Source organism: Acanthochromis polyacanthus, chromosome 4 (assembly GCF_021347895.1).
Source record: "Acanthochromis polyacanthus isolate Apoly-LR-REF ecotype Palm Island chromosome 4, KAUST_Apoly_ChrSc, whole genome shotgun sequence".
In the NCBI taxonomy this organism is placed as follows: Eukaryota; Metazoa; Chordata; class Actinopteri; family Pomacentridae; genus Acanthochromis; species Acanthochromis polyacanthus.
In genome coordinates, this window is record NC_067116.1 from 20959152 (window position 1) to 20985462 (window position 26311).

Sequence of the window (26311 nt, forward strand, 5' to 3'; positions counted from 1 at the left end):
CATCTTGTATGTCATCCTCCTGCGTGTTATCTCACAGTCAACATGGGGATAAGAGAATTTCTGTTTTGGTCTTGTGACAAATCAAACCCTCGGATATCTTAAAATGTCTTGCCTTGTGACTGTCGTCAAATGTTCCCTTCATGGCTACAGCTCAACTTAAACCTGAAGGTGGAAGTGGTGATAATCGAACAGCACAGAGGATGTGCGCTAATTATAACTCAAGATGCACACTGTCTCTGACATTATGCTTTCCTGCAGCCTGTATTGATTTCAATATTGCATCACGAAACATCAAATCAGGCACTGACACCTCCAGCCGAGGACTCTGGCTGCTGTTCCTGATGTGCAACAGAACCTGAAAGGACAAGTGAAAGTGCACAGCAGTCAGCCATGACAGCTGGTATCAACCAAACATCAACTGCTTTTTTTTTTGTCCACATTTCTACATTTCAAATATCCTCGAAAGTCATGACTGGCTGCAAACTCAATCTAAAAAAAGTGAATCTGGAAGTTTGGCGCTGATATTTGTCCACATTTTTAAATTAACTACCAGGTTGTTGGTTGTAAGAACTAATGTAACACAATATTCATACCTTTCACAAGCTTGTGCTGTTTCATTCTTTATATTCCGATGATACAAACAAACATAAAACACAACTGACTAGTTTTAGATTTATGCTCATAAGAACCAGTAACTGATCTGGATGCTGTTTTTCCTCAATTCTATCGGTCATTACAAGTCTCAGTCACTCAGAGTTGTAATCAGCTCAAATTTCAAAGGCCCCCATGTGAGAAGCAAAGCTCTAAATGTTGTTCACAGTCAGTTCAGGAAATCAAAAGCTCAGTCATGATAATTAGACTTCCTTGTTGTTCATTTTTCATCAGTATATTCACCCACACTCATTCGAGTAATCACAGAAAAGCACACTGTAGATGGTGTGGTGGTGGTGCTGCAGCAGTGTTGAATTGTTCCATAACCTCATACCATTTTCAGGTAAGACTCTGTATCCGTAATCTGTGTCCTCATCTTTTGAGAACCTAAGCACTGCAGCATTTAGTATTGCATGCCTGGGCTCGATGTCTCAAATGAACTGGCCCATACGTGTGTTCCAGGTCTTATTGATGAACTGATGGAGAGGACAGCTTTACTTTCTCACAGTCCATCAGCCTGCTGTCATCACCTCCTTCAGGTCCACTGTCAGTACCTCAGCCATCTTTTCCCTGACTGTCAGGAGGAGGTTGGTGTGGAGGGAGATATATTCCTGTCACTCACCCTCAGAAATATATCCCGCTAGAATCACAGCATTACTTTTCGAGCTGTACTCCTATTTCATGCACATATTTGTTGATTTGCAGGATTAGACATGTAAGTTAAAGGCATCTTAAAATAAATTTTATAGGTCACATCACAAGACGATCTACTGACCTGCAAACCACCAAATCAGTGCCTGCTAACGTGCATAAATTGCATGCAGCATACTGCTTTCTGCTTGTACATAACTGGATATTTATCCCTTTCTCTGTAGAAGCAAAGGAGAGTGTTTATCCTTAGCCAGAAGAAGGTGCCATTCCCTTGCAATTGCACAGATCGTTAACTGTACTACAACTAAGATCCAGTGACATTAGAAGATAAATCGAGCCACCTTTCTTGGTTTTCCCACTGCAGCCTGTGTGGGTTTTTACTGAAAGACAAGTTTATCCCAAAGACACAAAACAATTTAACAAAGGGATTGTGTTCTGGCTCTAAATTGCACCTGTGTGTATGCAAAAGGCAGTGCACATGTACGCTGATAAACACCAGATGCCTGTGAGACCCACGGAGCCCAGCAGTGTGGACGAGAAGTCAACGTGATAGATGAGCACTGATTGAAGAGGACGACGATGAAGCTCTGTTTCTACTGTGTTTGCTCTTAACAGACCTCCTGACGCTGCACTTCTAATCGCTACAACCTCTCTGGACCATTCCAGGACCATTATCTAAAAATCTTTATTTTAAAGTCTAGCCGTGATCTCAAAGGTTTAAAAGAGACACAATTTGATGGAACTGAGGAGCATTACAAACATGACATCTTGGCTTTTAGATCTTGTGACAAAGGGAAATGTATTACAACACACGTCATTTAAATAACAAAACAACTGCATCAACAGATACAGGATAAAAATAATTAAACATAAAAGGCAGACTGTGTGTATATGTATATGCATGTGCCTTTGTTTACCATATGTGTTGTGCATGAGTGTGTAAGCATTAATATATTAGTGCCAGTGAGTCCACTAGGACTAGGAAGGCTATGGGTGTTGCAGTGTACTGATGTTGACAATAACCACAATATTTTAAAAATCAAGTATTGACATCATGCTAATACACGGATTGTAATATCAAATGTAACTCAGCACTTGCAGTCTATTTGGTTGACACACCAAACGCTGTGGGTGGTTTAAGTTGACGTACTGATGTCAGATTTTAGGCCATGTGGACCTTTTGATTATTAATTCATCTGGTTGCCTTTTCATAACCCACTAATTAAAATTTTTTAAATGCTTTTGTGCAGTTTCAGTTTCAAGCTCTCTCCCAGCCTCTCTGTATTTGTATATCGAATGTAATTTGTGTGCCCAAAAGAGATGAAATACAATAAACAAAGTAAAGATGAGAATGACCCGTAGTATGAGAAAGGATAGTATTTTTTTTCACATTTTCTATTACATTATATTTATTTATTTTGTCCGTGATAATTGTGTAGTGAAAATCTGATATTGTGACAGTCCCAGTGTGGGAATATATGTACACCAAAGTTTCGGATCACTTAGAAATGTTGTTATTTTTGAAAGAAAAGCAGTTTGTTCTCAATGAAGATAACATTAAATGAATCAGAAATCCAGTCTAGACATTGTTAATGTGGCAAATGACTATTCTAGCAGGAAACGACTGATTTTTAATGTAATATCTACATTGGAGTACAGAGGAACATTTCCAGCAACCATCACTCCTGTGTTCCAATGCTACACTGTGTTAGCTAATGGTGTTGAAAGTATAACTGATGATTAGAAAACCCTTGTGCAATTATGTTAGTACATGAATAAAGGTGTGAAGTTTCATGGAAAACATGAAATTGTCTATGTGATCCCAAACGTTTGAACACTTGTGTGTGTGACAAATGGATTTAAACAAATTTAAAATTCAGTCATCAAGTAACCTAAATAAGGAGCTGGAACAAGCTGAAAAGAACCTTTCACAAAACTACTTTTGAGAAAACACTCAGTTTGATTAAACTCAACAACTTTACATGAAGCACAAGAAGATTTTAGAAACCTCAATAATGTTTCTCTATGTGGAAATGGCAGTTAACTCTAAATGGACCTGGCTTCTGTCTGGCAATAAAGAATTGTTTTCCCTACTTTTTAGTCTTGTGTTTTCAGTTCAATTGTCATGTTAAGGCTTTGTCATTGTATGGGATTTTGTTGTGCGTTTTGAAGTATTGCTGCATTTTGTGAAGTGTTAAGCTTTATGCCTCAGGGCTACAGTAGAAACTGAATTAAAGTCCATGACAGTGTAGAACAAGATGATTTTGTTTCCAATTTTAAACGTAAAATTGGGCAGAGACTCCAAGTCCTCAACACTAAAATAACATTACTCTGTAGAAACAATACAGTAAAACAGACCACAGAGGTTACTGAGTGACTAAACTTTGTCTAATGTTTGCTATACTTTGCTGTACAAATGCAGAAATCACTCATGTTAATTGTATTACATTTCTAAACTCTGAACTTTGGGGATGTTACCTGGGAAACATCTATCCAATGAGCTGCCGCTATACACTCTTTGACCCGCCTTTATGTGGTTGCTATGCCTACTCCGCGCCTCTCTCTGATTGACGGACAGACTCAGCCAATGAGCGTTGAGCAGGGAGGGAGTTTGCGCTCACACTGAGAGCAGGCTGCTGGGTTTCTACTATAATGCTCGAAACGCTCCGGGTGCTCACAAGTGTCGGACCGAAGCTGCTTTAAGACTGAGGATGGAAAATGTACTATAAGCGCTGTCTGAAAACTCTGTCCAGGTAATAAATTGTTGCTTGTGTTTCTAGCTCCCTCTGTAATTCAGAGAAATGGACTCGAAGGACTGCGCTAATGCTCGGCTGTGAAAGACATCGAGACACGCTTGTTTGACACATGAACGGAGGGAAATTTAGCTAACGCTGGAGACAAAACTTAACAAGTAAATGTGTGGGCTTGAAATATAATGTATAGACTGAATGTGAACTTTGGTTTTGTGTTTTTTTGTAGAAGAATCTAACATTTGCATGATATACCGAGGTGTGTCCCTTTTCAGTGGAGTGAATTTTGATATTAGTCCTACTGACATACATGTGTTTGATAGTGTGGCTCCCAGTCAGAGGTTGTTTCTGCTCTCTGATGCTGCTTCACTGTCATTCTGGGGCTAATGTGGATTTGTGGGCTGAAATGGATATCACAGAATTGCACTGAACAAAAAAAATGCTTGTGCCCCTTTTGTGCTGAGGAATCTTTCTAGAAAAGTTTAACCTGTTATGTGAAAGTATGACTTAAACCCTACTAATACAGGGCTTCTGAGACTGATACTGATGCTAATATTTTGGATTAAAAAACATTCAAGTCCAAGAAGTGTGGCTAAGATAAGTTAATGCTGGACAAATAAGCTCGGTCTGTAGCGAGCTAAAATCACCTAATAATATTGGCTATACAGGTCAGGCTGACTTGTGGCATTAACTACCTTAGATATTAATGGTTAAAAAAACACACAAAGTGAATCAGAACCAGTCCTAGTTCTTCTGCTGGACACATTATGGGGTTTCTAGGTTAGATGGAGTGAGAGCTGTTAATCACTGCAGATGTTAGCTGGTCCGTCCTAGATCTCCTACAGCTATGCCAAGTATTTGTTTGCATCCGTTGGAGAATGATACCTTTTGAGCTGTAATTTGACATTTCAATTTGATACTGAGTTGAACTGGAATTATGTTAAGTGACACCGCTGGATGGAGCTGAACAATTAATTGTTTTAAAATCGACTTTATGCGGCGCATCTTACTCATCAGCGTTTAAACTGTTGTGTCAATAGTTCAACACATTTCTTCTGTCCTCTATGTGGGATTGTCAAGCTTTTGGTTGCATTTCATGTGATAATGCTCCATCACATGTTTGAATCTATTACACAGTGAATATTGAACTGAAGTTTGAGTTTTAAAAAGACTATACTGCAAATCAAATCCTTCATCCATAGGGCAGGATCAGTGTGGAAAATATTCTCCTTTACCAGGTTGGCCTCTAACTTTAAAAACACAATCTGTAATCCAAAATGCAGCTTGGTCTGTAAATTCAAATGAAGGATTTAAACATGGTCTATTAGTAAGATTTACATCGAGCTAACACCTAAATTGTTATTAGATGCAAGTACTGTTTGAAACCACTCAAATAAAAATATTCTTACATTCAATAATGGTTTTTGTGACTTAAACCTTTATGGTTTCATTTTGGCCTGCTCATCTGTGACCACAACATCTGATTTGTATTTACAAACCCCCTTTTCTTTCCACATTTCCTGTCACCTTCTACTTGTACTCCATCAGATAAAGGCAGAGCAGGATAAAATCATCTTTAAAAAAAATGCAGATTGTCTATTGTGTTTTATTTTGTAGGACAATATATCTGCAGGAGTTGAAACGAAAATGATTTTAGTAAGTTCTGGGTTTAATGGCTTCCTGGCATGACTTTTTTGAAAGTGCAAGTCGACCTCTGTCTGGTTGCACCAAAGAAACCGGTCTGGAATTCCCCTTTGAATGCCTGATAGATGTTCAGTTTTTCACTGTGGCATATGACTTGGTTTGCAAACAGCTATAGCATAAGCCACAGGGTTTGCATTGTCAGCCTGTAGCACAGCTGTCTTCTGATGGTCTGTCTGCTGGTTTTGTTTTTCACTCTCTGTCTCTGAAAGCAAATGGCAGGGGCTGATAGTCGACTGCTGTTGGGCCTTTTGATATCAAAGAGGTAAACAGGAGTCACCTTTGGTCTTGACTTCAACAAGAGATAGTGTGGGGAAAGTGAGTGGGATGGAGAGAAATGAGTTAAAGGACAATAAAGAAAAATGCACCACTGCCAAGAGCAACAGTCATCTTTTATCCCCTCTCCTCAGTTTACAGGTGCTATCTTCACCAATCACATTTGATCACGGGCTGCACAGTGGACTAGTGGTTAGCACTTTCACCTTGCAGCAAGACGATCCCCAGTTCAAATCCCGGGGTGGGCCTGGGATCTTTCTGCATGGAGTTTGCATGTTCTCCCTGTGCATGCGTGGGTTTTCTCCAGGTACTCCGGCTTCCTCCCACAGTCCAAAAATATGTTGAGGTTAATTGATCACTCCAAATTGCCCATAGGTGTGAATGCGAGTGTGATTGTTCGTCTATGTATGTAGCCCTGCGACAGACTGGCGACCTGTCCAGGGTGTCCCCTGCCTTCGCCCAAGTCAGCTGAGATAGGCTCCAGCATCCCCCATGACCCTAATGAGGATAAAGCGGTGTATAGAGGATAGATGGATGGACATTTGATCACTGCTCCTGCACTGACCAAAGACAAACTGTGTCTCTGTTTACTGTTTTTGCAGAAGCAGTTCCAGGGCTTTGGGAATAATTTTGCATCGAGTTTTTGAAGAACCTGGTGTTAAACTGTAGAAAGGGTTTAGCTTCAGTTTTGCTGCAGTGATTAGTTGATTAAGCAATTTGCTGGTGAAAATGTACTTTGTAAACAAAAATAACACAAATTCATGCCTGTTTTTGTTTTGTGTGCTAGTTTAATGGGTTTTAATGACCACTTCTGTAGGTTTTAAGACGTGCTGCTGTGGCTGGTGAGGACAGAAAGCTGATAATGGGTTGACCTCAAACATGGAGAGTCGTGATATTTTTTTCATCTCAGTAAAATGACTACATTTTGTTCTGGCATAACAAACTCAATACAGGTGTTGGAAGCCACAAGCAAAGACACCTATGAATTGCTTCAGTTGAGATGTGTAGTTAGTCATCGTTGTTTATGCAGCCACGGAAAGTGAGGAGGCTGGCCACCTGAGCAGACGATAGGGAGTGAATAAATGCCCAAACCTCTGGTGACACTCTCAAGCTTTTGCTGATGGGTGGCTTCCTCACAGCTTTGCAGCACACATCCAGTTGCTAAACCACAAACACTGCTATAAAGCCTGATTTTTAGCCCTCCAGACATCAGCTATGAAGGCTGGCAGAAAGGGCGACGAAGATGAGAGGAGCAGGTGAAGAAGAAGAGCTCCCTGCTTTGCATTTAGATTTGAGAGGACTGGATATCTGTGCTGAGCTGACACTTTATGACAACAACCTGCTGAACGGTCCTGTTGCTTGAATGCTCGTGTGCAGGCGGCTGTAGCCATGCATATCTTATCAGCCGGGCTCCTCAACATCCCCGATGGCTCCTCTTTCTTTGACCCATAAAGATCTTATTACTATTACTTATTGCGATCCTGCCTTCCTTCTTCCCTATTGGCTCTTGTACAACATGTTATAGGGTGCCCATGACAAATATTAATTATACATGTGTAGCCTGTCATGTGGGCTGGAGTGCTGCAAGGCCTCCCCTCGTCTTTGCCAAGCAGGGCAGGACCCAGAGGCAGGAAATGTGAAGCTGACCTGTTGCGTAATGAAAACATAAACGGAAGTCTTTCAGTTCAGAGCTCCTGATTTAGAGTGCAATACATCTCACTACTATGCAGTAAACACTGAGTGGAGTTACGTTTATGTGTCTGAAATGTACATGGGAAGAGGCGACAACCTGCTGGGAAAGCTTGTGAAGCCCTCGGTGTATAACCATGACCTGTGCCTGAGGTTGTGAATGAGTCCAGCCAAGCTCCTGTTGTGGCAGATGGGAGGATCCTGGGGCAGGATGATGGAGGGGGCTCACCCCTCCGGCTCTGATCCTGGGCCTGTTTCTGGGTTGCTGATTCATTTCATGCTGTGCTCAGTAGGAAGGCACGATAAGGAGAAGGAATTATAAAGAATATTATATTGGTGGTTTACCTAACAGCCGCATGGAGTGTGATTTTAATTTGAGATTATTTTAATTACCTCAGAGTTAAACAAAAATCAGCCACGAGGAGCGAAACCTCTAATTAAGCGACGATTTATAGTTGGACTCGATAATGATCTTCATGATCTGTTGTTGTGAAGTGTATTTAAAATGTTGTTTTATTTTTTCCCATTTATTTTTAATTTAACAAACATGAGATAACTACATTTGAGACAACGTGTTAATTGAAGTTCAGACAATTTATCTACAGCAATTCATAATCCTAGGTTTATGAAGTCATTTATTTGGCTTAATATCATTGTAAACCGAGTATGTGTTGGTTTGGACAGTTAAACACACCAACTTGTTCTTTAGATAAAAAGAAAACATCTTTTAGAACAACTAGTTATGTGCAAAAACTTTGAAAATCATAGAATCATTTAAGTAATTTGCTGAGATAAAATGTCAAACATTTCCTTGTCATTACGTCTGAAATGGGAACATTTTCCAACAGAGAGAATCATGATCACTCTTAATCACACCTACGGCCAATTTAGAATCACTTGTTAACTTCAGCGTGTCTTTGGTCTGTGGGAGGAAGCTGAAGCACCCAATGAGAACCAACGCAGAACATACAAACTCTGCCCATTTTTGTTTTGTATCGTCTAAAGGCTATAATTTTGACTTTCAGACTGTTGGTCAAACAAAAGCTGTAATCTTTGACTTTGGTTTATTATGATGTGCACTTTTTCCTCTCTGTAGACTTGTGAAAATAATTAGATAGTTGAACAACAAAAACAGAGTGTTTTTTTATGATGTTGCTGAATTAATTAGTTTTACTACAACAACTTAATTAGTTGTTAAATTCCTTCATTGTGGTTTCTTCACTGTGTAGACCTGCTGCCCCTTTTAGTGGTGTGTAATAAGACTTTGTAGTTTGAATAGTTGGTTTGACATATCAGCGTTTTATTGACAGTTCAGCCTGGAGAGTTAAAGGCTGTGATTTCAAGGTGAGACTCTTTTTCATCGCGGCAGAGAAAAGTAAACATGTCTTGGATGGTTTGTCAACAGGGGGCTTTGTAGAAAATATAGTACAGAGTACAAAGCAGATGGAAATGAGTTGCCAGTCTCTCTTTAGATGGAAACATCTGCAGTGCTACAGAAGACTCAACACTATCAGACATGCTCATCTGTAGATGTGTAAAGACCTCTGCTCTCACACAGCTGGTCATGCCGGCGCTTGGAAGTGATGCTCGCCTGGCACGTTGTCATAGACTGGACTGGAGCTGCATGCTGCACTGACAAAAGCACATTCAGGCCGGGACAATGGGGAGCTGACAGCCCGGGTTGTGTTTATCACTCTGCTTTTTCTTTCTCTTTCACTGCCTCCTCCTGTTTATTGTGTTTGCTGTCTCACTGCTCCTCTCTTTCTGTCTAAGTCACTGAAGGCACGAGCAAACGTTCACCGGGAAGCCAGTTTATCGCTTTAAGAGAACAGCTCTGGACACTGCTGCTTAGTCATTAAATACAGGGTGTAATTCAGTCATCGTGTTGGCGGTGATGTGATTGTTGGTTTCAGTCTGTCATCATCAAAGTGCAGACTCTGTTTTAGTGTGCTTTAGTTGATGCATTTAGCTTTGTGGGCTGTGCTGACAATTTCAGAGTGCGGAATCTGTTGTCAGTGATTGTAGTAATCATCTTTTTCTTCTAATACACAAACGGTGAATCACTGGCAGGATATTGTCTGTCTAATAGGATCAGCCCTGATGCGCACTGATCTGATTTTTAGCATCAGGCATCTTATGTGTTAAGTTGTTCTGGGCTTTTCCAAACATTCATATCCATAAATATTAAATGCACACGATGTAACACAAATTATCCTTACATTTCAGAAGCTGAGACTAGAGAATATTCAAGCAGGTGTTTCTGCTTGTTAAATGACTAGAAGGATTATTTCATTTTTAAAGCTAGAGGGTGGGACTTTTACACATAAATGAACATCTGGCACATTAAAATCTTTGCCGGACAAACCAGTGGCAGGTAAATCTTTCTGTATTTTGCAGTATATTAATGCTTTAAATCTGGTGTTTTTGGTGACATTCTCACACTGGTACACTGGTAGTGATGCATCGTTTGTCAGCTGACAGTGATTAGTTTGCCAGAGGAGGAGGCTACAGCAACTGAGTGTGTTGTACAGTCTAGTCCTGGGTGATGAAAGGATAGTGATATGTACCAATGAATCGATAGCAATAAGAAATATGTTCAGTGGATTGTTAGTTAGTTTTGCCTGCATGCATTAGAGGCAACCTGCCATAAAAAGCAACGAAAATGCTGAGTCTGGTTGTATGAACAACCTCCAGCATGTTCCCTCAAAGGCTCTTAAACAGCCTGTCATATTTCTTGATAATGAAACCTCTCATACCATAACAGACAACAATTCAATCTCAATGCAGTAAACGGCTTCACCCAAATGGCACCACATGGTTTCTTTCTTTATTTAGAAATTATTATTTATTTCCTTATTTTTTTCATGTAGATGTGGAAGCTAGTTTTTTTGTTTATCATTGCTGTGTTAACATTTAAATTACTGGCATGATAAACTATATAGCTTAAAATACAGACTAATGATAAGGTAATATGAAGCTTCTTTTATCCTGAAGGGAATTCTTAAGAGGTTGTTTTGTTCAGAATAAACATTTTTCTGTTGTTTTTTTGAAAATAGGTATTTAAAAAAAATATCCATCTGAACTCAAATGAAATATTTTATTGTGTTAAATTTTTCAGCTACATTGTTCCCGAGTCTTGCTGTGGCAGGAAGCATTCAGGAAAAGTTTCTGATGCTCCGGATAAAAATCCTAAAAAACTGAGAGGAAGGATTACAGTCTAACAAAAGAAAGTACACAGCATGAGCACACACGGACTGTGTTTGTCTACAGGGGAAGACAAAACTTCTGCACTGCAAGTTAAAGCTGAAAGCCTTTGAGCAATAATCAACAGACAGATGATTTTTTTTTTTAGCAGGTATTTTAATAATCAGTTGAACAGTCTGAGGGGGTTTCAATACTGTAATTTCAGCTTTTCAAGCAAGAATATTTGCTGATATTTATGTTCATAAATTAGAGTAAAATCACTGTGAATAACTCATAGGATAATTGCTAAATTAATTAATAAAATAGCTATGATGACCTCCTCTCTTACATGACGGCTTGTTATGCGACTAAAAGTTACTTCAGTGTGACTTGCTGCCAAAAATTAGTAAGAAACATTTATGTACAGATTAATTTTCTGTTGTCTGACTAATTCATCAGTATGAGGAGAAAGTAATTATATGCACAGCATGTAGTGGCAAAGCTATCATCAGTGCATGAAAGAAAAAGGGTAGTGTCACCCTGGACAGGTGAAGATGTTTGTCCACACCTGGCACCTTAGAGCCTGTCAGCCTATCAGTGATCATGTAGTATAAATATATGGGCGTGGTCTTCAGATCCAGATGCTGTCAACCAATAAATTATTTTGTGGCATTGAGTAAGTAGGAACGTGAAATGTGTAATCATCTTCCAGATTCATGTTGTTATTCCTTCAAAAACAAACATAGGTGTGGAAATATAACGATAATGACTGACATAATTATACAAAATGAGCTCTTTGCTTCTTTAGTACAAAAATAATAAGACTTATAATTGAACTTGACTGATCAACCCACATAGTTTTGTATTCATGAAAGAAACTACTAAATGTCCACGGATGCAGCGTTGCTCTAAATTACCAGACACAGCAGTGAGTCATCCCACGCTGGTACAGAAGAGCAGTAGACTGTCAGTGGCGTTGAAGGGGAAATTAGGCCTGACACAAAATGATCTCTGCTCCACGCTTCGCCAAATCGGGTTTAAAACTAATACTGAAGGACATACGAACCGATCTGCAGTGCAGTAGACTCCAGCTGCTCCTCAAATTCAGTCCATTTGTCCTTGTCCTCTTTCTCTCTGTCACACATCGGCACTGAAGTAGTGGTCCTAAATCTGGCTGCACCCCTGGACCCTCAGTAAAGGATGAATTTAATTGTGTTTAACTAAGTGTGGACACGAAGCACACAACAAATTTATAGTTTCTTTAGCAATCAGTCTGTTGCAATTTTTTTTTTTTTGATAAATTGACAAGACCAGTGAAAATGTCCGTCACTGCATCACCAGGTGATCTCTTCAAAGTATTTTTGCTCTGGTAGTGGTCCAAAACCCAAAGATGGGAAACTAATGTTGTCCTCACAGTTTAGAGGCTGGAAGCAATGAAAGTTTGGCATATATAGTCCAGCTAGTGGCACAAAGCTGGTCTTTCTGTCTGACAGATTCAGTTCAGAATTAATAATCTCAGTCATTGTATTTGTATTAAATTTGATGCAGATATTTATGTCCTCTACAGGATAAAGTGGAAGGACTTCAGTGATCTGTTCACTTTTTCTCTTGTCAGATTTGTCCAATTCTTTGGTTTGTGTTTAAATGTGTGCAGAGTTACCAACATTTCCATCACGGTGTGTTAGCTGCTAAACTAAGCTAGTGAACATAGTAAACATTAGACCTGCTTAATATCACAGTGTTTGCGCTTTCATTGTGAGCATGTTAGCACAGCGATCAGATAAGTGCGTTTTGCTCAAAGCGTCCTGGTGCCCAAGATTAGCCCCACACAGGTTTACATTCAGGAGTCTGATTGGTTGTGCTGTGCTCCACACCTTACTTGTTTGTTTCATAACACGGTTACAAGAGAACATTAATCTTAATAGACAGATGATTGCCTGGAGCAGCTCGATGTCAACTGTAACTACTCTAGTCTTCACATTTGCAGGCACACAACTGTGTACACTTCAGGCTGAAGCTAAACATTTGGCGACAATTTTGGTGATACTTGGCACTGTTTGGCCTCAATATATCCTCAATACCACCTCCATCATCCAATCTGGATGGGTCTAACCTGATGGGTAAGAGGTTGATTGCCTGAAATTGTGGTATGTTTTTGGCTATCATTGAATACCGATCAGAACTACAGTCATAACAGGTAGGGGGAGACTTCAACTCCTCTTTAGTATCTGTCTGACAGAGGCAACACTTCTTCCAGTCAGTTTTTGTAGCGCAACTCAATGGATTGTTGGCGGACATCTTGTGTTATATGGTTAAAGGCCGAGGGGTTATCCTTTTACCACCCAACCATACAAGACATCAAAGCACATTAAACTATGGGATGCAACTAGGTTCAAGCATCTGGTGCCCTACACCTAGCCCGATCGTTCATCCAGTGCCATTTAAGTCCCGTGCGATCTGTACACCATCCAGGTAACTGAAGCCCCCGTTACCCTTGGCTCGGCTCTCCCGCGCTGGCACATCCTGTCAATTCAGGTGCGGCTATCTAACTACAAAACTACAACTAACTAAACTTCTAGTTGAGATATATACAGGGGCTTATTAGATAGCATTTGGGACACTCAAGTATACTAAAACTACAGTGAGTACACCACTACAACGGTTAGTAAACTACAACTACAGCTAATACACTACAAGCTGACACTGAATCCCATGCTGAGTCTCACAGCAGTGATGTCACCAGTGTGCCCTGGTTGTGCTTTGACATCACTCTTATAAAATATTCCACACCAATAGAGCCTGACCACAGCATTTCGATGAATGATCATGGATGTCTGCCTTCAACTTAATGCAATATCTGTTATCAAACAGCTTCTGAAACCCCTAATTTTCAGTCACGTTATTGCCGCCATTTTAAAACGGGTGGCCATATTGGAACTTAATTCACACCACTGAGTTTTTCCAGTCAAAATACATTCATTTTGATGTTTGGATCATGAACATGTTTCTGTTCATTGAAGTTGTACTTCGAAAACCATTTCTTTGCATTTAACGAGGTGGCCATCTTGAAAACTGGTGGCCATCTTGGATTTTCAGCTGGATAACGTACTTTTCTTAAAATGCACATCCTAAACATTTGTGTCAAATTTGGTGCTTGTATCACCAAGTGAAAGATTCTTATGGAATATTGAATTAATCTGCCCCACTACTGTCCCTGCTTCAGTTTTTAGTCTTGACCCAGCCCTGAATCGCATTGTTTTGAAACGTCTGCTGCGTGTTTCAGAAAACCCTGTTCATCTGTCTTACTTATGCCTGTGCTGCTGTGTCACTGAGCTTTTTGCCACGTCTTTCATTTTGTCCTTCAGCTGTTCAGAAGCTTGTTTATGTTTACCTCTCTCATTCTGCAATATGTCTCTGTTTGCTTTATCTTTGAGTTTCACCATCCACCCACCTCGCTTCACTCATCTCTGTTTTTCACCTCTACCTGTCCTTTTTTTTTTTTTTTTTTGGCTCCTTTCCTCCGTTCCTTTGCATCATTTTCTTCCTCTCATCTGCTTTGCTCCCTGAGCTCAGGACAAATGTGCCTGTTCAGAGGTTAGCCAAGCATCTTTATTCCACACTCAGCTGTGTCATTACATTTAACCCAATTCCATTTTTATTTTGCACTTCGAGTCCTGGGAGAAAGCTGCTCTCTGGCGTTTGTGAGGAGACTCATGGGGGAGTCATTCCTGCCCGACTGCTCTCATCTTTTCTCTCACCCAGAAGAGGGAGAGAGGCAGGTGGAGGTGGTGAGGAGGCGGGAGTTTGTGTTGACCTTCCCCCTCCTTCCTTCAGAGAGACATCTGCTAGTAGACCATCTCTGGCAAAAGCAAGAGGAAAGGAAATTAAACAGCAGTGCTTAGTATGGGCGGAGGAGATGCATCATTTATTTCCTGCAGGAATTAAATGGGTTGTGGATAGTTTTGCTTGATAGAGGAGACTTTCTTTCACTCCTCCCCATCTGCTTTTTTGAAGCCCTAATTTTTCATGGCAGCCATCTGTGGGGTGTCAGGCAGTGTGAGGGTGGCAGAAAAAGAGGTTAGTGTGACTTCACTGATAAGGCTGCCGGCATTCTCTCTGTTAAATATACGATCCTCTCCTCAAACCTTGTGTTTATTTTCGTTGCTCTATCTGTATCTGTGCTGCTGCTCTGTCTCCTCAGGCTCTCTTTCTGCTTGTCTGTTTATCTGTCGACCCGTCACACGTTGTCATCTGGCATCAAAAACTCAGGTTGATCAGGCATGATCGAATGTAAACAGACCGGCAGAAAAAACAGGATTACAAGACACGCATAACTGGCATTTTAAATTCTGCTTACGTTTAATAGGAAACAAGCTGCATTTTTGTAACACTTTTCCCTCCAAGTTTTATTGTTCTTAATTTTTAATGCGTTTTCTAATAACTTTACCTAATGTTAATTTCTGCTCAAAGCAATGCCGAGTAAAAGCTGTTATTGGCTGTTTTTTCACTGCACTTTGTAGGAGTCCCTGAAGACTGTTTCGTTTCTGTGACCAGTTTCTTTATCTTTAAGAGCAGCTTAAGGTTCCCTGAATTTACTGCATGAGAATCTGAGCACAGCTGCTTCCTTTTGAATTGGCCCACGTATCTTGGAAGATATTAAAAGAGCTAAAAAAAAAAAAAAAAGTTTGAAAAATGTAATAAAAAAAGGCTAGATAATATGAAGGAAATGCTGCCTTGACATGGAGTTGAATGTGAAGCGACCAGTGAATAACACGGTCGGTTTGGTTTGATTATTGCTGATACAATTGTCTGTGTAACAGATTCTCCCTCGCTGGTATCATTTTACTCTGCAGCAGTGACCAGACATTGGTTTTCTAGGAATCCTACCATCTAAAGCGAACATAGCTGAATCTAATTCATTAAATTGATTCATTTTCAAAGGAACTGAATTGATGACGGTTCAGGATTGATGCTTGTTTAACAGCCGTCAACATTTTTAATAAACAGATTCCAGTTACCATAATCAATTGCATTTTGTTCTGACATATTTAAACTGTGTTTTTCTCTGTGGTTGTGCAGTTTTGAGATTAAAAGTAATCCATGTATCTGCCAGTCACATGATTTATCTGCACTCAGGGCGGCCCCGCATCCATGGTCAGAAAATGATTCCGTTATCAGAAAAATAGCAAAACAGTAAATTTCTCATTAAGTTTAGACTGCTTATTCAGACACCGGCTGTATAAATAATGCATCCCATAGCAGACAGTGTGACACTGGGTGCAATTCACTGAGGCAATTTAAAATGACCGTCTTTTTAAATGTCAAGCCTTAAGCTGTCTCCTCTTTGTGAATCTGTTTATTGTGTTTACAGTTCAGTATTTGTGTCTATTTTTGATGTTGTGTTTAAACCAGAAGGTGCTTGGGGACTCACTCTGAACAAAACCAGAGTTTATCTTGACATTTCATTTCTGGATAAAAAATGATCTTTAGCGTGAGAAATCAAGGTCACAGTGTGTCCCACTTCTTCTCCGAGCTTTGTTTGCTTCAGAGCTGATTTCAGCTGAACGTCTAGTTGGAACCAGATGGAGAATGCTGGATGTCAGCGACTTCTATACATCCCACCGTGGCAGGTATCCACACGGGGTGCTGGTGCAAACCTCTCTCTCTCTGTCCTTGTGTTTCTGGATTGTGCTGTGTCAAAACTGTGAGGGTTAAAGCGAACTGGCTAATTAGCTCAGATCTACAGTATGTTCCAATATGGCACACCAGGCTGTCACAAGGAGAAAACAAGTGGCTTTGTCTCCCTAACCATCACTGAGTGTCTGTTTTTATCTGCTGTCCCCCCGACTCTCCCCCTTTCTGCTCGCCTGAAACCATCTGGTGGTTTGGTCAGGATCGCTGTCCCCCTGTATGGGTATTTTGCCACAGAAATCTGTCCAGACAGCGTGTGGTGGGTTGGTAGCGGGTTAAAAATCTTTACTATTTTGACAATGTGTTCTGAAATTTTAAGTGTTAATCTCCAAGATGTTGTTATTGAATCATTTAATTGAAGCACTGGTACTGTCTTCCTGTTTTGCACTTGTGAATATTGGATTTTTCATTAAGTAAACTGTCTGAGACACCAGTGACACATAACCCAAAGGCCAAAGAGGAAGAATCTTTTGGTGATAACACTGTGTTAATTAGGAGATGCAAATTAGAAATGAGCAAGCAAAATTTAGAACCTCACATGCTGACAAAGTGTACATAGCAAAACACAGACATTTGCGTTACTAAAATTGTTTTTAAACCAATCAAAGTAGCCTTTTCATGCAAAATTAACGAATGTTTGTCAATTTTTAATTACAGGGTGCTTATAGTTATGAGTCTGGACAACTATAACAGAATATCGTCGTTACAATTCTTTTGAAAATCTATAAAAAGCAATCTGGACTTATCAACGTGACTTGTTAGGAAAGTTCTCTTGCTGTCTATCATGTAGCCCTGCTCTGCAGTGTTTCTGTGTTTCTCTGTCCTGCTTTGCCAAACAGAAAGCTGTCAGCGGGGCCTCCACCAGTCCCACTGCTCAGCTAATTAACAAGGTGTGAGGTGTGTGTGTGTGTGTGTGTGCACTGTAGGTCTGACTGGTTTCATTTGTGTGTGTGTGTGTTGCTGCTGCTGCATGATGCCAGGTCACCAAGCCTGAACAGATCTGTGCCAGTTCAAGGAAAGGCTGCTGTCAGCACACACAAACACAAACGAACACACACCCGTACTTGAAAACACACACAGTCAGCAGAATAACAGATAGCAGGAACCCAGTATAAGAGCAGCCCTGGGGAAACACTTACCACATTATGGATTCTCTTGGAGAGGGCAGGGCCAGATTCCAGAGCTTTGCGTGTGTGCTTCTTTAATGCGTTTGTGTTTCTTTAATTTGTGAATGCGTGCGTGCGTGTGCACTGAAGGTCAGAAGGTGTATGCTTAGCTGCTACAACAGTGCGTTTCCTCCTGCCACCAGCCAATTAAAAATGCTACACTGATGAAAATGCTGCATCCAGGACAAGGCAAATATCAAAGTGTGTTTGTGTGCATTTTCTTATTTTCTGTCACACATATAATGTCACAAAGCTTGATCTTCATATCAAATGTGGCCAAATATTTCAATAATGAGGTAAATATATGTTGTGTGAGAGGGCTGCTTAGCCTTTAGGTGGTTTCCAATTTTTCTCTTTTTTTCTAATTTGTTTGTGTGCTGCAAAGCACTCAGTCCCATTAAGTCAAACTATGGGTGTCTTGATAAATTTATCTATACATTCTCACAAAACAGTCTGCTTTAGTATTGCAATCATTTAATGTACTTCAACATCCAAATAACCTACAGCACAGTTACTTGATGCCATTCAGCTGTTTGCTACTTTAGTTGGCGTGTGTACACCTCTTCACTAGGACATACTTAGAAAAATTTCATCAATCACATGTGTTTAAAACACTTATTTCACATTATCAAACAGATGTCCTGCTGTCATCTTCGTTGCTGCAGATGTCCACTTACTTTGGATACACATTTTGACTCGAAAGTGTGCAGATTGATTTGAGAAATTGACAATTCCAACCAAAAAGGAAAAATGATGTTGCTTAGCAGGTTTACGTGTAAGAGAAGGTTGCAGGAGTGTCGCACCTTGACAGGTGTCTGGAAGCTGGCCAGTCAGAAGAAAGTGGGTTTTTAGGGTGCGATAATGCCTGTTTAAAGCAGGGACTGAACTGAGGGGCTGCATAACAGGCAATCTGATAAATAAGGATTTGTTGAACTATGACTCATGGAAAGAAGCTCTAGTGGAATCCCAGAATATAAAAATAAAGCTGAACATGAGCATGATATGTCCCCTGTAAGTAGATGTTTTCTCTAAATCACAAGGTGCTTTGTTGTGGGATAATACGTGTGTTATTTTTTTCTGTGAGATCATACGGACAGTGCATGTGGTAACAGGATAGGATGCAAATCATTACCTCAGCATGGCCACCATATCAAGACCATCTGTGTGCTTATGCCTGGTACAAATGTAGGATTATTTGCTAACACCTTACACATTTCTCATAATCCACATAAGAAAAACCTGTCAGCCAAAGTGAGGTTGGTGGATGTCAAAGAAAAGTGAATGTGAGCATGCTAGTGACACAACTCAAAATCTGCTGCAGGGTTCAAACCACATGAATTCGGCTGATTGACAGTTTGTGGTGTTTATGTGCAAAGAAGCGTGTCTTAAAAGACAAGGAAGAAGAATACTGCCAACTAGGAGACATGGATCTGAAGAGATTTCAGTTTAAAGTATTCATAAGTGTCTTTGTTTTATGGTTGCTTTAGAAGGACGGAAATGCATTCAGCGTGTTTACTAGACATTGAAGATACACAAAGTGTGTTTTGGTAAGAAACACTAAATGCAGACTTTTGTGATTCACCTTTAATGACCCGAAATAATTGTTTCACTCACAGTCTAACATCGATTCACACTACCGTACTGCATTTCCATATAAGTAATACAGTTTGTAGTTTTCAGAGATTTAAAAGTCCGGCAATGACATATTAACCAATTTCATTTCATACATTTTTGATAAGGTCGTATTAAATGTGTTTTGTAAAGCATTTAAACTAAGGAATGTACTGGGTAAGGCATTTTCCAGTTGAAAAATAAATGTTTCACTACTCTCTGGTGGAGAACTATATAACTATAAATTGCTGACACAGTTTCAAACCATATTTAACATATTTTCTGTGAGTTAATACTGACCAATGTATCGTCTTGTCGATGGATTATAAACAAAATGTTTGCTAGGAAACATATTCTCCTGTAGCAGCATCAGTTGGTTTGACGTTAGCTGAAGACTGCCTCTCTTTGTTTCACAAGCACTGATCATCTCCTTGGTGGTTTCCTCCATCTCTTCTGCCTCGTTCCCTCCATCGATCTCTCTCTCTCTTATCCCCTGGTCCTCCCTGTTTTCTCCCCCATCTCTCCTGTCACTCCTCCTCCCTCGGCTGCCTCCTTCCTCTGAGTTTATCCTTTGAAGTCGTTTGTTATGCTCCTCGGTGCTCTCCCTCAGGAGCTCCGTTCCTACACTGAAGGTGTCTCAGGAGTTTTTACAAAGCCAGGACTCTCTGGAAGCTTGTTTATGTGCAATTTGCTGAGACTTTGATACTGCAGTTTATTGTCAGAGGGCAGAGAAAAGGCTGAAAATAAAACCACTGTACAGACTGTTAGAGGAAACAGAAAAGGCATCGCTGAGGTCGTTCTCTTCAGTGCTTGGACTGTTGTGTGTAGAAAGCAGAGGGCAGACAGACTGAAAAAGAAGTGCATTGACGTCAGCCTTTTCCCTAAAGCAGCTCCATCTCTTTTTTTTCCACAGGTTGCTGTGAATCTCTGAGTGAAGATGGCCTTCTTTCAGAACAACTTCTGGGTAAGTGTCAAAGAAGAACCTGTGAGAGAGTCAGAATAATGATGCAGAACACGTGCACAGAGAAATCCATTTTTAACTGGTCTTTAACTTCAGCTGCCTCTTATAGCCTATTCAACCATTATAGCTGAATCCCAGCTGTAAGTCACTGATCTTTTCATTCATATTCACTGTGGACAGCCGTGCTTCTGGCTCCTTGCTGCTTGTCAGGTACATAGGAAGTGCTTGCTATAGAGCATACACAATAGAGACCAATTTTGTATTCAGACCTTATTTTCTGCCACATCAAAAGCAATCTTGCTCAAGCTTCTGTAGAAAGAGGTAATACTTGCAGCGCTATATACATGGCTTATGACTTGCAATTACGAGATACTACTTACTTCAGGGAAATTCTTGATGTTAAAGTCATTATATTTGTTTGTTATGACTCTGTGGTGCCTTTAACAAACACAACATTATGTCGTCGCTAGGGCTAATGTGATACTTGAGCGATAGTAGATGAACCTTAGGGGCAAGGATGTTCAAGTCACATTTTGGCCCACGTTATTTGTACAGATTTGACCCAAGCATTGTTTGTGTTTCAAAAATTAATGCGCCAACTGTACAGATAATGGCTGCAAGCTGAGCCAATAACAGATGCAGCGATGATTTCTGTGGGAGTTTGTCTGTGAGTTTTTAGCTCAACCTCTGGCTGAACTCAATGCTCACCAGAAAGTCTACTTATGTTATTCTTCTTCAGTCTTTTGTTGTTTCTTTCTGATGCAGAGTTGCACATTTTCAGGATGTTCACAATTTCAAACATTTTACATTTTATTGCGGCAGTCCTTGACATTGACAGTGAATGCAACTATGAGTTCAATAAAATTCAGCCGACTGTAAGTCTCTGACCAATCATGCAGCTCCAACTTATAATATGTGATACTTAAACAGTCAGAGCTGAAGACACATTTTAGTCAGTGTTATTAAAATTCTAACTTGAACTCTTGTCTTAAACAACACAATACTCTTGGCCATACTGAGCCCCGATGTCCAAAACAAGAGTCAATCTGAACTGAAAAACTCTGTTGGATGAGAGATGAAATGTGTTCAATTAAAAGAGAAGTCCAGTGGATTTCTACTGAAGCTTTTAGGATCAAGAATCAGTCAGTTTTCTGTAGACAAACACTTTATTGCCTGTGCAATGAATATATAACCACTTGCGTCAGTATTAAGTCACTTGTATTGTCTAGAATAAAGGACAAAAACCACCACAGTGGGTGCCCATAGACTTGATGTGTTGTTATTAAACTGCATAAGAAACATAACCTGTCACTTCCACAGAGTTAACAGTAGTATAAACACCAGTACTGTTACTATCACTGTGCAAGCCAATACAGAGTTGCAGCTCATTAACAAATATTTTAGAGCAAAAGGAAAACTTCAGTTACACACAGTAAAGTGCACTCACACAAAATACTACATTACAAGGTGACAGGGTTTTTGCATTCTCGGCACAGTTAATTACAACATCAGTGAGCTTGTTGTTGAGTCTTGTACCTCTTGAAGACCTCCTGAATTTGCTCTATCGTCTCTGCTAAAAATGGTAATAACAGGAAAGACTGGGCTAGATTACCATGTTAATTTCCCATTTATTTCACAACACATTCTCAGTCAGGTCTGTGATCAAACAAATGGTGCATTAGCAGAGTTTGAATGGTGTGAATGTAGCTAAAGCTTCGGTAAAGTTGGATTAGGGCTGAAATGATTCGAGTTATTCGAGTAATTCGATTACTAAAATTTCTCAAGGCAAAATTCTGGGAGTTGAAGCTTTGTTTAATCCACTACATACTAGAGGCCACTAACTGGTGGACCACAATTTGAGTCTGGACCCAGATTTCATCCTGTATGGACCCGGACCTATAATCAACGAATTATAATTTAAATTTGACGGGACGCTTCTTTTCTAGTGTTTATGGCGTTTAGCAGATCAGAGGACTGAATTATGAAGGAAGTTTGACATAGTCAGACTTTCTTTGTGTCAGTCAGCTCAAGAAAAACTGAAACTTCAGTCAGAGTTTACAGGTATGAAGATGGTTTTCAACTTTCTTTGTTAACTCAGACTTTCTGCTTCAAAGAGCTCTCGTGCGATTTCGGAACGAGATTTGCTTTCTAGCGTCCTGAGATTTGGATACAGACCACAACAAAGAGCAATCGCCAAGTAATGTGGAGGTTTTCGTTCACTTCTCATCTCTTGTATGTTGTGGGACACTCATTGAGAGTATCTGAGCCGGTCAGTGTGGGACAAAAAGCACGTTAGGGCGGACTTTGATGCGGGGGGGGGCACTTGCCCCATACTTTTCGCTAGCCGAGCTACTAGCTGAGCTGCTAAGCTGCCTGCCTGGCTAAATACTGGAGCTATGTCGAAAATTCATTTCTCCATCACTCACATGTATGAAATTACATATGGAAACAGACCCCAGGTTGAAAAAAAACGAAGTTCCCCTTTAGTGGAGAACAAGGAAACTGTATGACAATCACACCTGCTGTGACTGGAAATTATGTAAGGCACAAATGCTGGTAGAAAACTGCTAAACGTGGGTAATGATTTATTTTACCGATCGATGCAGCTGATCACTGATAACAGACAGCTGCACAGTAACACTGTCAAACTTCATATAATTAAACATGATATTGTATTAAAATACATCTGTTACGGGGAGTGGTAATTTTGGAACCCAAGTGTGAGAGGCGCACAGAGCAGACACGAGGGAGACTGGGATAACAACAGGGGTTTATTTGCAAAATAAAACAGAAATGCCAACTATGGCAGGACTTGCATACGTGAGGCAGAGGGGAGGAAGGTGGGCTCCTGTGGGGCGGCAGTCCAGGGGGGAGGCACGCGCCAACGCTCGGCACCTGGGGGAAGCGGCCGCCCGATCGGAGCAGTCCAAGGGGAAAGGTCCAGCTCTCACTTGAGAGTGGCAGGGGTCGACGCCTGCTATCCGGCGGGCGGCTCAATGGGGAAACAAGCTGCTCTGTCTGCTGAGTCAGTCTCGCTTGGAGAGGGTAAGGGAAGGAGAGGAGACGATAGACACAATGATCCGGCCCCGTGTGTCGTGCAGCGCCAGCCTTGATGGGAGGAGGATGAGCAATTAGCCGCAGCTGCAGCAGGTCCAGCAGCTACTGCTCATCTTCTCATCAGGACTGTGACAACATTTAAGTCTGACACTGTCTTATAGGAAAGGAAATCAGTTTAATTTGTGACTAAGTCAAGGCGAAACTAATGTTACTGATTGAATATTCTCTGTAATAAATACTAATAAACTAATCATTTTTCTTATTTGTGTTCTATCAGCTGCAGTTCCAGCAGTTTAAACAGACCAAACATAAAAACATGTTTATACGATTTCTGCATCATCAGCTAAATGCATGTGGGGTTCCCCTGGCTTTAGTTTTAGTTGGATATCCCTGTACTATACTATATATGTACAGTACACCTGTACTTTACTGTATAGATACAATACACCGCCTGGACGGTTCTTTGTTGCGCAGCATCCAATTACTCGATTAATCGGCAAATAATCGATAGAATACGCAATTACTAAAATAATCGATAACTGCAAACCTAGGTGGATGTAGAGTTCTTGTAAGAGACTATGTCCCCATTATGCAGTGTAACAAATGTAACTACGCTGACTGAATCTGCCTCTTTTCTAGAACTTAAAATTGTATTGGTCCCATGACTGTAGCCAAACACACTTTCTTTCTGTTCAGCTTCAGCCTCAGGTGACCATGATTGGGGATTCATTCATGTCTTCATTTCTGTGTTGTATGCCCAATTTGTTGTTTGTTTTACTCTTTTACTTCTTTTTTGTTTTGTCTTGACCAAAGGGTCATGACTAACTTGCTTTCTCTAGTGTGTAGTTAATTTAGACTTATGTTTTTTTGGTATGCTAATTTGGTAGAAAATACAAGACTTCAAAATAAACATATTTGAATGAAAATACTCAAATCTGCTATTTGTAGTTCATCGCTTTCATCCCTAAAAACATAAACACATATGACAATATGACTAATTATGGTATTAATTAACTCAATTTTTGCAATAATTAACAGCCTCATTAGCAGCTTTACACAGATGTGTAAAGCGACTCTCTTTCATCCCTCCAACACCCTCCCGGTCCCCCAGTGACTTTGTCAGCTGTTACAGGCTCTCCCTTCTCTGTGTCTCCTCCTTATTCTCTCCTGTGTCCTCACTTTTTCCTCTGTGCTCTGTCCCAGCACACCTGGCACATCTATTTCAGGTGTGCCCTACTTCTACTTTGCCTTATCACACTTAGGAAAGTCATCAGGAATACTTTAGCACAGCTAAGAAAAATGAGCCACTCAGAGGTTTAATTCAGAACATTTATATAAAATCATATAATGTTCTTATTTTCCCCTGATTGACCATATTTCCAGGTTTGAACCTGAGGCAAAGAGGACTTATTACCTAAAGACCTTTCCCTGTTCATCCATCGCTGTAAAATATATCAAATATCTTAAACATCTTTGGCCTGACTTTTGCAAAAGAATGGCTCTGTTTGTTTTCATCTAAAAATTAAGGAGTCAGAATATATTATAATCAAAAGCCAAAATATTGAACATTCAAAATATTTAAAACTCTTAGTCCATTGTTGCATGTACACTTTTAGTTGTAGTGGTAATTGTAGCTGTTGGACTCTTGTTCTTTTTCCTGGTCAACATCTGGATTGTGCAGTTTTGTGCTGTAAATGTACTAAGAACAAGTTTGGATTTACATCTAAAATTTCCTCAGAATCACCTAAACTAATATGAAGTGTTACTTATGTGCCTGCGTGCTTACATATATATCACTGTGCTTCCACGCAGACTGCTTTCAGACACAAAAATCTGTGTAATACAAATCAGCCCTTTAGTTAATTAGCCAGCACAACCACTTGGGAACGAGTCACACACAGAGCCTCATCTTGTTTGGCTGAAGAACATTCACAGCCGCTCACAAAGCCTCCTCATAGCACGCTGTCCTTTCCCATTAACCATGTAAGAGCTGTGCTCATGGCCCACAGGGGGAAACCCATCAGCTATAATTAAGTATGTCCTTAGCAAATTAAGGGGCTGCTAAATCTTAGGAACGGAATTTGTTTCTTCATAAGGATTGGTGCTGTGGGATTATTCCAGGAATTTGAATCACAGTAGATTTTACCCTTGAGAGATAATCCAAAATGTGAATCTGTTCTTTCATATATGAGGGAGAATATTTTTCAGCATGCTCTGAATTATTTGACTCTTTCTCAGATGTGATCTCTGCCCCTTGGTAGCAAAAGATCCACGGGTTCTCTTAAGTTTCTGCATACAAAATTTTCCTCGAGATTAATCAATCTCATTTTAATGTCAATTTAATTACTAGATATGGAATTGCAGATTAAAACGTGAACTACATGGACTTTATTATTATATGTAGTGGGAAACTTAAAATTAAACAAGCTGCTATATTACCTGGGCTCCAGATTTACCTTGTGGCAACTGGCTCAGAATAATTTGAATAATTGAAAATAAGGGGATATCATAATAAATATAATAATAATGATGACTTTCTTTATATAGCACATTGAAAACAGCATTCCCAAAGTGCTTTGACAGTGAAAACATGCAAGATATAGGAGACAAGTCAGAGCAGTAAGTTAAGATAAATAGTAAAAATGATGATAAATTTAATGGATAATTAGCTAGATTAGCACTCATATCAAAGGCAGTTAAAAAATTAAAAAATAAGATTGAAGGTTAAAATTAGAAATTAAAAGACAAAAAAATTTAATTGTAGACATCCCGCCAGAGAACCGCTCGGCTAAAAGTAAAATAAAACACGACAACATCTTAAATAAACAGGACTTAATACGATATAGAACACAGCTACAAGTAAACTTCACATACAAGCAAGTCTATGGAAGTGGGTTTTCAGAAGTCTTTTACAAGAAGTTCCT

At 40.0% G+C, this 26311-nt stretch overlaps 1 protein-coding gene across 3 annotated transcripts in view; it reads left to right on the forward strand.

Annotated features, from left to right (window-relative positions):
- The first annotated feature begins 3911 nt into the window (after positions 1 to 3911).
- Positions 3912 to 26311, forward strand: part of fcho1 (FCH and mu domain containing endocytic adaptor 1) — a 78720-nt gene continuing 56320 nt past the window's right edge. For 2 of the 3 annotated variants that reach the window (XM_022210494.2, XM_022210496.2), the window contains exons 1-2: positions 3912 to 4055; positions 20283 to 20333. In XM_022210494.2, the coding sequence (XP_022066186.2) occupies positions 20307 to 20333 (27 nt within the window). In that variant the 5' untranslated portion in view covers positions 3912 to 4055; positions 20283 to 20306. Of the gene's footprint in view, positions 4056 to 14749; positions 14979 to 20282; positions 20334 to 26311 lie in introns of those variants that run through there. The other variant, XM_022210495.2, reaches the window with a different exon arrangement.